This window comes from Physeter macrocephalus, chromosome 9 (genome assembly GCF_002837175.3).
Source record: "Physeter macrocephalus isolate SW-GA chromosome 9, ASM283717v5, whole genome shotgun sequence".
Taxonomy (NCBI): Eukaryota; Metazoa; Chordata; class Mammalia; order Artiodactyla; family Physeteridae; genus Physeter; species Physeter macrocephalus.
The window spans coordinates 83,137,662-83,154,416 of NC_041222.1; the positions used below are offsets into that span (position 1 = coordinate 83,137,662).

The 16,755-nt window shown below is 39.0% G+C and overlaps 1 protein-coding gene and 1 non-coding gene across 9 annotated transcripts in view; both read right to left on the reverse strand.

The window, feature by feature from the left end:
• IARS1 (isoleucyl-tRNA synthetase 1) overlaps positions 1-14,599 on the reverse strand; it is a 94,541-nt gene extending 79,942 nt beyond the window's left edge. For 3 of the 8 annotated variants that reach the window (XM_055087284.1, XM_024117185.3, XM_024117190.3), the window contains exons 1-6: positions 11,826-11,891; positions 7,341-7,466; positions 6,634-6,790; positions 6,263-6,382; positions 4,280-4,362; positions 763-880 (exon numbers count right to left, since the gene is read on the reverse strand). In XM_055087284.1, the coding sequence (XP_054943259.1) occupies positions 763-880; positions 4,280-4,362; positions 6,263-6,382; positions 6,634-6,790; positions 7,341-7,466; positions 11,826-11,866 (645 nt within the window). In that variant the 5' untranslated portion in view covers positions 11,867-11,891. Of the gene's footprint in view, positions 1-762; positions 881-4,279; positions 4,363-6,262; positions 6,383-6,633; positions 6,791-7,340; positions 7,467-9,135; positions 9,660-11,825; positions 11,892-14,376; positions 14,396-14,417 lie in introns of those variants that run through there. The other 5 variants (XM_024117188.3, XM_024117187.3, XM_024117186.3 and 2 more) reach the window with 5 other exon arrangements.
• On the reverse strand, positions 10,913-11,045 carry LOC112062536 (small nucleolar RNA SNORA84). Its single transcript, XR_002890784.1, has one exon. It is a non-coding gene; the product is annotated as a small nucleolar RNA SNORA84 (small nucleolar RNA).
• Positions 14,600-16,755: the final 2,156 nt, after the last annotated feature.

A 16,755-nucleotide genomic window follows, 5' to 3' on the forward strand; every position in this document is an offset into this window, starting at 1 on the left:
ACGAGCACCGCCACAGAAGGGTATTTAGGGGACAACAGGCAGGCATCATCATGCCCACCTCACAAGGATATGCAACGATCCAATGGGATGTTGAAAGCATTCTGCAAGACGAAAAGTGCTTTTGAAATGCAAGTGTTAATAATAATATGTAAGTAAATATACCACAGTTTGTTTATTTACAGACATTTCTCTTTTCCAAACCTTAGCCATGAGATAGAATTCCAAACAAATCAACATCCTTTAAAAACAAAGAGGGTTAGATAAACTCAGAAATAAAACACCCCTTGAATATACACACTTGAGAACAGATAGTTCTTGTTCCTGAAGATGTACAGTCTTTACTATCTCCCTGGGTAAGGTAAAGCAGTACACTTTGTAAACAACAGACACATCTAAACTCTTATACCAATGACAGCAAGTTATTCCATTCATCAAAGATCATAACACACCACGAATCGTACATCAGATTTTCCTCCAAATACTTTTAACAAATAAATGATATTACAAAGCCTCGGATGAGGCACAAAAACACCCTAAGCAATAACCCCTATGAAACAGTGACTGGAGGAAAATAGAGCAGAGCTGGACTTATTAAACAAAGAGAGGCATAAAAATATGGTTAAAACAAGCAAAACCTATCACATTAAGACATCATTCACATCACTCCCCAGGCTAACATTCCACACTGGGACTAAGTTACCATGATCACCACAGCCATTTAACTTCTGAGTACATAACTTATGCCAATGACATCTCACATACCCTGTAATTCTGGTGAGACTCAAAGTTGGAAAGTGGAGTATTGCATGCAGTGGAAAAGGGCATGACTTTCACTCCTCTATAAACAAGGCCTTTATCATAGAGCTGTTTGAAGACCCACCTGGCAAGTAAAGAGACAGAATTTTACAATTACATAACCATAATTCTGTTTTCCCAAATGCAAACATTTATGCCAGTTTCTGTTTGTAGAGTTTCTCACAGCCAAAGAATTGGAAACACAATGTCTCTCAACTGGTGAATAGCTGGTAAATTACAACAGATCAGTATAATGAGATATTATGTAGACATTAAAAGTGCAAATATATGTTGTCATGGAAAGGTGTTCATGACTTGATGTTAACTGAGAAAAGCAATTGACACCATACTGTACACTGAGGTACCAATTATGTAAAACTGTATGTATCAGTATACATATTTACAATTTTAGAGATGCTAAAAAAGTAGATTTTCACCAATATGTTAACTATGGTTGGGATTTCAGACTTTTTTTTTTTAATTTAAATTTACTTATTTATTTATTTATTTTTGGCTGTGTTGGGTCTTTGTTGCTGCACGCGGACTTTCTCTAGTTGCAGCAAGCGGGGGCTACTCTTTGTTGCGGTGTGCGGGCTTCTCATTGCGGTGGCTTCTCTTGTTGTGGAGAACGGGCTCTAGGCGCACAGGCTCAGTAGTTGTGGCGCAGGGGCTTAGTTGCTCCGCGGCACGTGGGATCTTCCCAGACCAGGGATCGAACCCATGTCCCCTGCATTGGCAGGTGGATTCTCAACCACTGCCCCACCAGAGAAGCCCAGACTTTTCGTTTTTCTTAATAGTTTTCTGGTATACTGCTTAAATTTCACTGTAATGGACAGTTTTACACAGGCAATTTAAAAAGTATAAACCACTGGGATTAGGATCAGATATCTCTCCTACAGTCAGTCAAAAACTTTTATTAAACACTTAAACATGTTGCTTTAAGCTAAATGTAGCAAGACAGTCATCCCAGGTTCTCCTGTGGTGACTACTCACCTTTCCCAATTGGGTGCCAGGATTCATTTGGTAGGAATCCTTACTTGTCTTTAACTCATTTTTACAGTTCGATTCCTATGTACTTGGCACAATAAATGAATTAAATTCTCTCCCATTTGTTAAAATACATTTTTATGTAAAACTGTGCAAGTATTTTCATGGTATTCCTTTGGCTTTGGATAAAGCCTAAAAGGTGACATCTTGTAACACATTTCCCAAGTTTAAACTCAATCTTAAATTATATACTCTGATGCAAGGACATTCACAGGAGACCAGAGGAAAAGTGTCAGATTTGTATCATGAGACCAAGATTCAAGCCTAAGAGCCATATAATTAGTTGAGTGATCTCAAGCAAGTCACAACCACTTGCCTTTACCTCAAAGAGGGTCCTAACCCAATCCACAGGACTTTCTGGATCATCTGGGAAAATTCATGTGGAAGTACTTTATATACTCAAAAGCACCAACTCAATCTAAATTATCACCATTAAATTAATGTTATCATTTTAAATGTATCGCCTACTATTTTTTTAATATTCACCCTAGGTCTATATGCCTTATTTATATGCCAAGATGTTCCTCAGGAATAACTAACATTCTAATAGCAAGAGGCTTTGAAAACGGTTTTCCCCTGATTCAAGTATGTTTTATGTAAATTAAGAAGTCTGATGTAGAGATATATTGTCCAACCTGGTAGCACTAGCCACATGTGCTCATTTAAATTTATTAAAATTAGAAATTCAGTTTCTTGGTCATACTAACCACATTTAAGTGCTAAACTGTCCTGATCTAGAGCATAAAGAGTACTTTCTTTTTTAGAAGTTTAAGAGAAACCCAGCTTTTTAGAACGCCCTAATCATGAGAACTCCAACTACTCAGTAAAAGGGGAAGCCCCCCTGTCCAAAGTTTCTGCCACGTCAGAGTTTAATCAGCTCTCACCCTTGGGTACATGGGTCTGGAGATGAACCCACAGGGGCACATCAGTCAGAGGGTCTGAGAACTGTCCCACGGTATCTAGCTCCTCAAAGGCAAAGGCATGTGCCAAGCATGTGCAACAGACCTTGACTAACAGAAATGTAATCAGGTAGATAGGATGACAGTAAGAGGCACAAGCACCTACAGTGCAGCACAAAAATATGTATCCTACAAAAGAGCTTTGCAACTCACCTGTAATCATGCATAATTTAACAAAAGTAGGACTCCCTCAAGGCCTGAGTTATGTACATAGGTCATTTTGTAACCATAATAACTATTTGCCCATTAATGATACATAATGATTCTCAGACTATTGTAGGAGGCTCAGGTTAAATCACCTATCAAGACTGGCATTGGGCTTCCCTGGTAGTGCAGTGGTTAAGAATCTGCCTGCCAATGCAGGGGACATGGGTTCGAGCCCTGGTCTGGGAAGATCCCACATGCCGCAGAGCAACTAAGCCCGTGTGCCACAACTACTGAGCCCGCATGCCTAGAGCCTGTGCTCTGCAACAAGAGATGCCACAGCAATGAGAAGCCTGCACACCGCAACGAAGAGTAGCCTCCAATCACTGCAACTAGACAAAGCCCACATGCAGCAACAAAGACCCAATGCAGCCAAAAATAAATAAAATAGATTAAAAAAAAAAAGACTGGCATTGCAACAGTTGTCTTATAATAGTAAAAAGAAGCAAAATTCATTTTCAAACTCATGAAACAGTGACTGCATATACAACTTCTCTTAGTAAAAAATTCAAGTACACATCTCTTAGACTTAATTCCTTCAAACAAACAATGCCATTTCTGAAACCTAATTTTCCTAAAAATTAGTACTAATTAATTTGACAAAAAAAACTTGAATTCACATCAGGCCATTTATATTCTTCATTTATTTTACTTAGTGTGAAGAGTTATAAGTTCTGGTATAGAAATACGAATTAAATTGATTACAGGTTGCTGCTCAATCGGCTAGGGCCATTATATACTACAGAACACATGGATAACCTAATACCTTTCTAGAATCCAAAATTTACTGAATTCAAAAAAAACCTAGGGATGGAAGGGACGAATAGGTGGAGTATAGTGGAATTTTAGGGCAATGCATAATTCTAGAATTATGGATATATATCATCATACATTTATTTGTCCAAATCCACAGAATGCATAACAAGAGTGAACCCTTATGTAAACTCTGGACTTTGGGTGATTATGATCTGTCAAGGTAGGTTCATGAATTGTAACAAATGTACCACTCTGGTGGGGGATGTTGATAATGGAGGAGGCTATGTATGTGTGGAGGCACCGCGTATATGGGAAATCTGTATATCTTCCTCTTTTATTTTTTTAGAGCATTTTTAGGTTCACAGCAAAATTAAGTCTTTAAAAACAGAAAAAAACCAAATCCATCCCCAAAGATTTCAGATAATTGTGGATCTGAAAACAAGCGGATTCATGCTAGAGCATCTCTACTAACTAATATAACAAAATAGTCATTATATTTCAACTTCAAATAAACTTACCAGACAGATTCCATGAATTGTGGATAGAGAGTTTTGTAGTCATTGTCAAAGTCAATCCATCGGCCAAGTCTGGTAATAGTAGACTTAAAAAATGTGAATATTAGAATTTTTAGACAATGGTATTTGTTATTGTATAGCAATTGTTTTACTTCTATTATCACTACATATGATAATTTTGGAAAAACAATCAATGGTTCAAGTAAATGTATACTGTAAACAACACACTTTGTAAGGTTAAGAACAAGTTTTCTTGCCATTCATCCTATATGCAGGGGATGTTATTTACAAGTATTAACATTCTTTTATAAAAGTCTACCAAAACTACCATTTGGCAAACACCACAAGTCTAACTGTTGCTGGCATGAATCATCAATGGTTGCTAAAATTACTGAGTCATAGTATGATAAAAAACAGGGTACTTACTAATTACAAAGGAAAAACTGCAACTTTACAATGGAGAAACCTGACAGAATCACCTTAGTGAACAAAGTGAACAACACCAATAAGACTTATCAGCATCACAGGCCTTCTGATATGATAGACTGAGAAGGGGATGATGTTACTTCTGAGGAATTCTTGCCAAAAATGTATAACCTAAACTGAATCATAAGGAAACATAAGACACTGAGGGACTTCTTACAAAATAACTGGTCTGTATTCTTTAAAAGTGACAAGGTCATGAAAGACAAACACTGAGGGAATGTTCCAGATTGAAGGAGACTGAGGAGGTATGACAACTAAATGCAACCTATGCTCCTAGATTGGATCTTGCATCAAAAATAAAAATCAGTGGAACAACTGGTTAAATCTGAATAAGGTGTATAATATTGTATCAATGTTAATTCTGCTTTTGATAATTATACTATAGTTATTAAAGGTGTTAGCTTTTGGGAAGTGGGTGATGGGTATAGAGGCTTTTCATACCATTTTTCTTGCGGGGGCGGGGGGAAGAGCCCATATGCATGTTATAATCATCAGGATTTTCCCCTACTGGTGACCAGGCAAGAAAGGTAGATTAAAGAAAGTTAGGTTAGGAGAAAATTGAGGAGCTTTGATTTTTAGGTTGATGAAATCAGATTTCATTCAACAAAGAAGATAAGTTTTGAGCAGGAAGAGTACAATGAACAGTCTTGAGAGAAATAACTTGGCAGGCTAAGTGGAAGGAACATGAGCAAGAGACCAATTGGTAGATTCTTATAGAAATAAAGACAATGGTGGGTGAGAGACTAGGTTGTAGGAATGAAAAGAAATGTCTAGATAAGAGATACTAAGAAAGGCTTGATAGGATTTGACATTTGAATCGGTCATGATGATTAAAGTTTGAAGTCTGGAAGACTGATACCACTGGCAGAATAGGGAATTCTGAAGAATAGCAAATTTGACAGTCAAAGTGGTAAGATAGTAAAGATGGAAAAAAATAAAAGCCAGACATATTTTTAAGTTGAACATATATATTAATCTGAGAGCCACGGAGGAAAGGGGGAGTTGAGGACCTTTGTTCCTAAGCACATCAGAATAGAGAGGACAAGAGCTCTGCCGGCATCAGACGGTTACTAAAATGCACCAGTGTGGGAGCTCTATTACTAAGAGAAGCAGTGGGCAAGATGGGAGTCAATATAAAACAATGGGTACAAATGTGAATTGTTTTTAACATCTGAATTTTTTTATTGCCAACATTCAAGTTAATCTATTTGCTAGGACAGCATGATTCCTGTCATATACTGTGGGTAGGTAGGTAGATTAAACATGGAAGACCAATCAAGCACACACAAATCAGAAAAGAGAGGGCTCAGTTTAAGCTAACAGTTTAAGTAATGGAGTTGAAGATGGAACCTAAAAACTCCTTTAAAGAGGATTATCAACCCCTCTTTTGTTACACTTTTGGGCACATATCATAAAAAGCACAAGGAACCATAAAACATTTCAACTCCTATTTAAAAGCTAGAGTTTTTTTTTCACTCTACTTAAAATAACCAAAAATACCTTCCACTCAGTAGAATATCGCATCACAATTGCTCGGCACTGACTGTTATATTCAGCAATCCCCAATTTGGCTACATCCTCTGGTCCTCTGATTCCCAGTGTCTTATCAATTTCATATTCCTGAAAATTTGCAATAAGATTGTTAACATCCCTGCCGTATGAAACAAATGCAATTCGACAAAACTAGAAAATAAAACAGATTAAAAAGAATTAGTTCTCAGAAAATCTACAGAGAAAATGAACTATAAATAGTATTATAAAAATGAAGAAATTCTGATTATAGCAAAAATTCATACTTTAACATATTATATAATTAAATCTAATGCTTATTAAAAAATCAAAACATTATAAGGCTGGTGACTCAAACATACCACGGGTAAACCATGACAATCCCATCCAAATCTTCTGTCAACGTGAAGCCCACTCTGGTGAGCATATCTTGTAACTATATCTTTAATTGTCCCTGCAAGTATATGTCCATAGTGAGGCAGTCCAGTTGCAAAAGGAGGCCCATCATAGAAGGTAAATCTAAGAGGTAATAAAAATACGTTAAGTTACTTTAAAACAGATAGCAAAAATTTAGGATAGCAGTTTTCTATAGATAGCTCCTGTAACTGTAGAGCCTTTGGGGAAAAGAAAAGCTGCGAGGCTAGGAAACTCAGACATAACTGATGAGATATCTACTGGAGGCCCTGCCTTTAAAAAAGCTAATTATGACAGAGTTGGAGAGACCTGTATTGGACCATTCATCCTTCATTAATTAGTTCCATGATATAAGGGAAATTATTCACCCTGATCCTGAGTTATCTATAAAATAGGGCAACAAACACTTATGATAAAGTTTTTGAGCACAGGAGACACATGATGAAAACAGTAATTAAAGAAAGGACTGGTCTTTAGGTGAATGAAGACTAGAGGCAGGAAGTACCCCAACAGGAGGCTATTACACTACTAGTCTAAATGCTTAAATGAGGGTAGTGATAATGAGAAAAGTGGAAAGAAGAGAGTGATATATAAACTCTATTCGGAAGACCTCTTATTCTTACAGACTCTACCTTTACCAAAGAAATTCACATACTTTGGCCTATGTTTTGATTGCTTTAAGCATTCCTGAAAACAATTAAAGTCGGACCAAAACTGCAAGATTTTATCTTCTTCAGCAGGAAAATTGATGTTTTCTGGAACTTGTTGAACCATTTTGTTACTGCAAGAGAAATCAAATTTATTATTCTCAAAAGAGAAGTCTAGGAATAACAGAGTACCATACATTAAAATAAATGTACCTATCACTAGCCATGATACTACCCGGTACTTAAAAAAAATTCCCTTTTTTTTAAGGTAAAGTTCACATACCATTTAAAGTTCACCCTTTTAAAGTATATAATATGGGACTTCCCTGGTGGTCCAGTGGCTAAGACCGCACTCCCAATGCAGGGGTCCTGGGTTCAATCCCTGGTCAGGGAACTAGATCCCGCATGCCACAACTAAAAAAAGATCCCACGTGTGCCGCAACGAAGGTCCTGCATGCTGCAACTAAGACCTGGCGCAGCCAAATAAATAAATAAATATTAAAAAAAAATAAAGTGTACAATTTATTTTTACCTTTTTTTTTCTTTAAAGTATATTCACAAGGTTGGGCAACCACCACCACTCACTAATTCCAGAACATTTTCTTCACCACTCCCTCTTCTGCCCTCCAAGAACTTGTACACATTAGCAGTCACTCTCTATTCTCCTCTTCCCCAGCCTCCTGGAGACCATTAATCTGCTTTGTGCCTCTCTAGATTTTCGTATTCCGGACATTTCACATAAATCAAATTATGTATATACAGCCTATTGCGTCTGGCTTTACTCAGAATTATGTTTTCGAGGTTCATCCATGTTGTGATATGTACTCATACTTCATTGCTTTTTATGGCTGAATAATATTTCATCATACGGATATGCCACTTTTTGTTTATCCATTCATCAATTCATGGACATTAGCATTGTTTCCACTTTTGGACAGAGCTGCTATGAATATTCATGTATAAGTTTTTATGTGGACATGTGTTTTCAGCTCTCTTAAGTAAATACCTAGGAGTACAACTGCTGGTAACTGTGTTTAACTTTTTGAGAAACTGCCAAAATGTTTTCCAAAGCTGCTGTGTCATTTTACATTCTCCCCACAGAGAATGAGATTCCAGTTTTTCTACATCCTCACTCCTTATCGTCTATCTTTGGATTATAGGAAATCCTAGTGGGTATAACATAGTATCTCATTGTGGTTTTGATTTTCATTTCCCTAATGATTAGTGATGTTGAGCTTATTGGCCATTTCATACTTTCTTTGGAGAAATGTCTATTCATCCTTTGCCCACTGTTTAATTGGGTTGTCTTTTTACTGTTGAGTTGTAAGAGTTCTTTATATTCTAGATAAAATCCCCTTATCAGTTACAGGATTTGCAAAATTTTTTTCCCATTCTGTGGCTTGTTTCTTGTTTTCTTCATGGTATATTCTTTGAAGCACAAACATTTTTAATTTTGGTGAAGTCCTGTTTATTTATTGGTTTCGCTACTTCAACTTTTGGTGTCATAGCTAAGAAACCACTACAAATAACAAGGTTGTGAAGTTTTAGCTCTTATATTTAGGCCACTGATCCATCTTGAGTTATTTCTATATATGGTATGAAGTAGAAATATATAGTACCTTTAAATTTATTTCAGAATTTGTGTCCAATTCACTTATTTTACAACTACAGTATAACATTTAGTAATTGCAGACAACACACTTAAAAAAAAAGAAAAGAAAATCTTGGCAATTCTGTCTAATGATACTAAAAATTCATTAATAATCTGAAAAAATAAATCTCAAAGTAGGTAAAAATTCTTACCTACATTCACAGGACAGAAAGCACTTCTGTTGAATCAACCTAATCTTTCTGAGGAAAACAGGCAAAACCTAAAAAAATTTTAAAGCTAAAAAGATGAGAATCACATTCAAATAATTCCTAGCTCATTCTAATTTTACATTTTATCACTTTTGTTGCTTACTCATGATTTTTGTAAAAGACAAACTCTACATCTCTCTGATTTAGTGCCTGGTGAGAGAAGTCTTAAAGTATCTTTTTTCAGAAGTTTGTTAATAACCTCTTTCAGAAACACTTGATCAGTCGGGGCTTAACTATCTAGTGAGCATCCTCGAACCCATTCCTCCTCAAAGCCTATTTATTCTCACTTTATAATTCTAATAAGGTTGGTGACCAGATTTCCAAGCCAATATCAGATTAGAAGGGGACAGAACTGCTAATAATGAGAAAACAACAGAGAAGGTGGAAAACCTTAAGAACACAAGAACTGTAATGGCCTGGGATAACTGACTCTAGGAGCAAAGAGACTTACATACCTCAACCAATTCTGAAAACATCAAAACCTAAGTACAGTAATTGACCCATGCCATCAAAAAAATTTTTTTTTATAAACAACAAATAAAAAATAAATTTATGTATATAAAGCAATGCTAGAAATTATGGAATTTCAAAGACAAATATAGTCCTTACTATGTTAACTCATTTCTATTCTATTTTGTTTGACAGAGAATGTGAAGAGACTAACCAAAAGATTAACCATGAAATGGCAAATACACACATTGATTAAAAAATAAAATTAGGGAATCTAAAAATTATATGGAAATTCAAGATCAGGGAAAATTTAAATCATGCAGCTCCTATGCTTTTATCAATTAGCAACACTGATTCAAAATACGACTTGAGCTTCCTAGCAGCCAAGACAAGGGATAAAAAGTTAAAAGGATATTGATTTTGCACATAAGAGAAAAATCTATAAAAAATGAGATTTTTGCCACTGAGGTCTGAGTCACACATGGAAATGAGTGATCTGTTTCATAAACACTTTTAACATCAGAAAAAAACATTTTTTTAAGTTTGTTACAAGCGGTGTCTTTCCTTTTGTCCCCCTGTCATTTATTTTTGAGATGTGAGAGTACCTTTGAGTTTTATATAGGAAAAAAATAAGGAAAGAACAGGTGGGCCATTTAACTCAACTATCCATTTCTGATTAGAGTGTGCCATTAAATGTTATTAAACAGAAGTTGAAAGGCATTTTGGATCTTCAGTTCTTGTTATAATTTCCAGCCTTTGAAGGATGGAGAGAGGTGTTAGTCTGTGCATTTACTGATTTAGTAGGAGTCCTACTGGTTCAGTGACAACCTTACTAGAGGCCAATTGAAACTTAAGGGGTTACATTTGAAGACTAACAGATCTTTAGATATCAACATATTTATTTCTGTCACCCCCTAATGCTTGTCAAGGCTGGTCCTATGATTGCCAGCATCTATGGAAGTTGATTAGAGCAGACTCACCAATCCCCCCTCGGACTGAGGAGTCTGAACCTGCTTTTTAACAAGTTCCTAGGGGATGAGCATGCACATCAAAATTTAAGTATTCTCTTAAACTGTTCTGACCATTATTCTGGAATATCTATCTGAACTTTTTTTTTTGAGAAAACGAGATTTAAGCTTTCTGTGAAGATGGCTTTTAACTTTTATAAAATTTTCTAGAGAGCCTCTACTCCCCCCAAAGATTAAGAACCACTGCATTATTAGGCCAAACACAAAGACCCATGTAATGGTATAGACTATTCCAGGAAGAGCCATGTATCAGTGACCGGGCTATGGTGGCTGCTGAGGAGAAACAGCCCCCATGCATAAATCACAGGATTGCTCTGGCCCCTCACATCCACTGGAGAGCTGTACCTGCACAACAGCATCCAGTAACCACAGGGCTCTTGGGGGAAAGGGGGAGCAGAAAGAAGAGGGAGATTAACCCTACCAGGTCACGCTCAGGGAAGAAACCTCCTCTTCTTCCCTTTAACTATAATCCAAGGCCTCCACTATCTTCCTTATTCCATGACTCCTTCAGACCTCTTTAGCCTCAACTTCCTGTTCAGCAATTTCTAGATACCCTCCTTCACCTTTACTTGTATTTACCTCCACAGATCTTGGAAAAGTACACCAAAAACATTTTTGTTTAAAATAAATCTCATGATCTTCCTTGCCACGCTTGCTCCCATTTTTTTTTTTTTTTTTTTGTGGTATGCGGGCCTTCCTCTGCTGCAGCCTCTCCCGCTGCGGAGCACAGGCTCCGGACGCGCAGGCCCAGTGGCCACGGCTCACGGGCCCAGCCGCTCCGCGGCACGCGGGATCCTCCCAGACCGGGGCGCGAACCCGGTTCCCCTGCATCGGCAGGCGGACGCGCAACCACTGCGCCACCAGGGAAGCCCTGCTCCCATTTTTAATTCCACTGTACTAGTAGTTCCCCTATTCCTTCCCATTACCTGAAATTTCTGAGTCACCCTTAATACTCCCAGATGATCCCCACATCCAGTTGATCACCAAGTCATGTGGGTCTGACTTCTAAGTCTATTTCTCCATTCCCTCTTCCTCATTCTCAGGTCTTCATAACTTGTTACATTAAGTCAAATTTAACCCAAGAGGTGGGTCCATCTCCAGCCTTTTCACAGACTACTTATATCCTATTAACATATAACCCAGAGATTTACTTACACAAATGTATAAAATATGTACAAAGATATCAACTGAAGCATTTCTTTCTTTCTTTTTTTTTTTTTTTTTTTTAACCACTGCGCCACCAGGGAAGCCCCGACTGAAGCATTTCTATAGACAAATATCTGAAAACAACTTAAATATCCATGAATAGATAATAGACTAAAATAAATTATGGTACATCAATACCATGCAGGCATTAAAAATAATAAATCATAATATATATATTCCTTATACATACTGAGAAAGAAAACAGCAAGTCACAGTTATAGCAATTTATACTATGTGTATTATAATATTTTCAAGAGATTAAAAATACACTAAGTCTATGTTTAAGTAATTCTGTATTTAATTTAGAAGGCTACCCACCAAACTTAACAATGGCTACCACCAGAGAATAGGATTAGATGAGGAAGGCGTGAAAGAACAGATTTTTATTTACTTCATATTACTCTGTTTTGATTATTTTTGAGTATGTATTACATAAAAAGTTTAAAAATAAAGGGAAAAATAAATACTATACATCCTACACACCACCTTCCTAATAGAAAAGTTCTGAAAGTATCACTTCTGTATTTAAAAAAGAAAAATGCAATGTTCCTCACTCCCAGTGGTTTCTGTACAGACTTTTCAGTGGGGCAGCATGATCTTACCCACAATTACTATTCCTGGCATTTACTCTTACAAAACTCAAGCTCCAACTACATCACATTCTTGACACTGCTGAGAAACAAAACTGCTTTGCTGACATACTGCTTTGCGTTCAGGCCCTTTCTCCAAATACTCTAGCACTACTTAGCTTAAATGGACTCTGCTCTATGGGGATTTACCAATCCCCCCGCCTTTTTTTTTTTTTTTTTGCGGTACGCGGGCCTCTTCACTGTTGTGGCCTCTCCCGTTGCGGAGCACAGGCACCGGACGCGCAGGCTCAGCGGCCATGGCTCACGGGCCTAGGTGCTCCTCGGCATGTGGGATATTCCCGGACCGGGGCACGAACCCGCGTCCCCTGCATTGGCAGGCGGACTCTCAACCACTGCACAACCAGGGAAACCCACCAATCCCTTTTCTACAAAACTAATATCCCCCTCCCCGGAATCTGCTCCTCTCCTACACATTACGATTTATTTGTATTGCATGCCCATGTCTCTCCAACTCAACTGTAAACTTATTGCTGGCAAAAGCATTTTACTATCTAACCTCGTACTATCTTACCATGTGCTTACACATGGTAGTGCTCAAAAAGTTTGAACAAATCCCTTTGTCAGCATCCTTAGTTTCCATCAGTGATATTTCCCCCACCTGCCTTTCCAATAGCCCACTCCGGGGGCTCCTCTTGGCAAGGATAATGGTTAAGAGGGTTGGCTTTGGAATTTGACAGTTTTGGTGCCACAACTTAGTATGTGACTTATAGTAAAAGTTACTCAACCGTTAAACCTCAATTCTGCCACCTGTAAAATAAAGTTTGTAAATACAATGCTAATTTAACGTTAAGTGAAATAATGGCTATCAGAGCAATCACATGTCATCTATGGAAATTACTATCATTACTCCTTTGTCCACAAATTCTACTCTATTGCCTTTGCCCAGTCACTATGTCATCTTTCCAAAAACATTTAAAAGTGCAATCTGCATTTAGCTGCCTTCTCTTCCCTATAATTCACTCTCTAGTCACTTATGAAGAAGATATACTGTCCACCATTTTACTGATATTTACTTTGTAAAAGTTCATCGTATTACTTAGAAATCCCTAAAACAATTGCTTTGCCTCTAGTTTCATACTTCCTGACATCTCTGCAACACCTGAATGAATTCTAAAAGTAATACTGTCAAACCTAATAAAAAACTTCTCTTCTGGATTCATTTCAAACACCACTTCACTCTAGAAGGAAACCACAAATTCATAAGGCTGGAAGCCAAGCATCATCTTCCACTTGTTCCTCACACGAAGCTGTAGTGACTACAACAACTCCCCATCTCCTGAATCACACTTTAAAATCCTTCTATACATTATACTACAGTCCCCTGCACCACATCCCCAAGTTCCTACTCATCTTCAAGGCTCCAAACCCACTTCAGTTCCTGAGAAGCCTTCTCCTTCTCCCACCTCCAAATCCCACTTAGGAACTGTCTTCCTCCTCTGTGCACTTGGAATACAGTATTATTAGACTGTGTAAGAGCCGAGGACGGGGGACTTCCCTCTAATCCCAGGCACCCAGCAATAAATGGCCATTCGTGGAAGCCTAAGACTTGATTTGTTCTTATGAATACCTAGACTTCCAAGTAATTTCGTCCACCTTCTGAACTCCAGTAAGCTCGATCACACCAGATTCTCAGAACCACCCAACAGTTCAAGTGTTACCAGGATACCAGGCTGAAACTGAGGAACTTGCAAGGGTTGTAATCCTCGGCTCGAGAGCCAAGCCAGGATTGGTACCTGGTTCTGAGTTCTTTCGCCCCACTTAGACCTCCTCCCAATGTTTTCCTTGGAAACGGATATGCACGTAACTAACCCACAGCCCAAAACAAACAAACAAACAAAAATCTTGTGTACCGGAGGGGACCGTGGATCCCAGTGGGCAGTAAGGGGCGTACCTGAGGGGCCCGTGTGCAGGACAGGTTGACCTGAGGGGCCCCGCGGGCAGGATGGGGAGTACCTGAGGGGCCTCCGCGAGCAGTACCAGGCGTACCTGAGGGCCCTCCGAGCCTGAGTACCTCGGAACGAGCCGTGTCTACGCCTTGGTCAACAGTCTAGAGCTGACGCAACGCCCCGAAAGCATGAGGCTAAGAGGAAGTGGTCTAATTTGCACCGACCAATCAGCGCCCGTCGTTTGACACCCGTCAACAAGCCGGACGCCGATTGGCCGCGTGGGTTCCAAGTCACGGCCACCCGACCAAGCGTTGGTCTGTGCCCTGGCAGGCTGTGCGACTCCGTGGCGTGGCGGCGACGCGCTGCGTCCTTGACGCAACTAGGGCGACGGTGGTGGACAAGACTATTCTGTGGCCTCCGGGATGGGGACTGACTGGGAGGGGCACAGAGAGGAGGCTGTTGTGCGTCCTGACTGGGCGTTGTTACACAGCCTTTGTCGGTGTTCACTGTACACAAGACGTAAGTGCATTTCACCAGGGGTTAACGAAGTCCAACGATAGTAGCCTCAGTAATTATACTGCGGGGCCGTGAGTGTGCAGTCTCAAGGCTGCTTTACTAGATGACCGTTAAGGAAAGCAGCCCTAGGGACTAGGACTATGTTTTCTGGTGTAGTGGAGAACTGCACCAAACCACCTTGGAGTCTGCAAAAATGCAGAGTCCTGGGGCATGGACTAGGCCTGCTGAGTCTCTGGAGGTGGGTCACAAAAATATGCATTTTAACACGCATCCTGGATAATTCTGTTGCATACTAAAACTCTTGACCCACCTATCTGAAGAGACCCTCCTGTTTCTCAGGGAAATGCAGAGGCCACAAAATGGTCTGCGAGGACCTGAAGCAGTGGTGGTCAGTGGTGTTCAGAGAAGCCTCTCCTTTCGTGTCCTTCAGTGCCACCTGCAGAGGTCTCATGAATTTTACTGCAGAAATGATGGTAACAGCCATATGGAGAGATATAACAAAAAGGAAGGAAATGCCTGACAACAAGCTTTAGAATTATTGCGTGTTTTCTGTATTGAAAACAAAATTATTTGCATATTAGTCTGCTTACCTATATGTGTTTATCACTGCTGTGAGTCTGCCCAGCACCTTTTGGATCTGCTGGTTAAAAACCAAGGAATCCAGAGCCATGCAAAGGACAGTAGACCTCACCAGAGACTATGACGGAAATTTTAGCCCTTGACAAATTGAGAGTAATCCTGTATGTAACTGCTTAGTGTATCCAATAAAAGGACAGAAAAAAACTGATCTGAGAATATGTATAAGGCATTCCTTGATAAGTTTAAGAACACTTTGATAGTCTGTGTAGCATTCATTCAAGTCATACATGGCTTAGGAGCACCCTAAAGGGATTACAGTAGGGGATTTTATGTCCTTGCCCAAAGGGGTGCCTCTCCAATAACTTAACTTACTTGAACACATATATTTAGTAGTGTCTTTACCTTATTAACTATAAGTATTTGGAATGTGTTTTAATTTTCACATTCCTCAAGTTGCCACCTTGTTCATTTTTATAATCTGTCCAGACAGCCCAGATTAGAGCAGGACAGAGGGCTTCCAGACAGATGTGTCCAGGGGAAAAAAAGGTGGGGATGATAGGTCTAATTATTGGGTTGGCCAAAAAGTTCATCTGAGTCTTCCATAAGACGGTATGGAAAAACCCAAACGAACTTTTTGGCCAGCCCAGTATTTTAAAATGTCTGATGTCTAAATTTAATGTCTAAAACTGAAAAACCAAGAAATCACAGCATAAGCATGTTAGGTAGAAATTCAGAGATAAATATCAGAGGAAACAAAGTTTTTGAAGGTGGTTGTATCTGGGGAGCAGAAACTGGGGATGCAGGCTACTTGATGTTACTTGTCTGCTCTGGAGAAGGAGGGTGTAACAAATTTAAACATGGCCAAAAATTCTGGACACTTCTCACTGAGAGGTGAGGATCTATGTCCCCTCATTTTGAGTCTGGGTGGGCACAGTGTGTTTTAATCTGTAGAATACAGTGGAAATAACTGAGCCAATTTCTGGACTAGGCCTTAAGAGACTGGCAGCATCTGCTTGCTACTCCTGAAACCTATTTGCCATGCTGTGAGGAAACCAATGGACAGGCACTGAGTGAGCAGTCCATTTTAGAATAGATCCTTTAGCCCCAGCTGGGCCACTCCCATGATATTACATGGAGTAGAGATAAGCAGTCCACATTGAGTCCTGACCAAGTTGCTTATTTGTGAGGAAAATGAACAACTGTTAATGGGATGGCTTGCTATGCAGCAATAGATAAGAAGGTATAAAT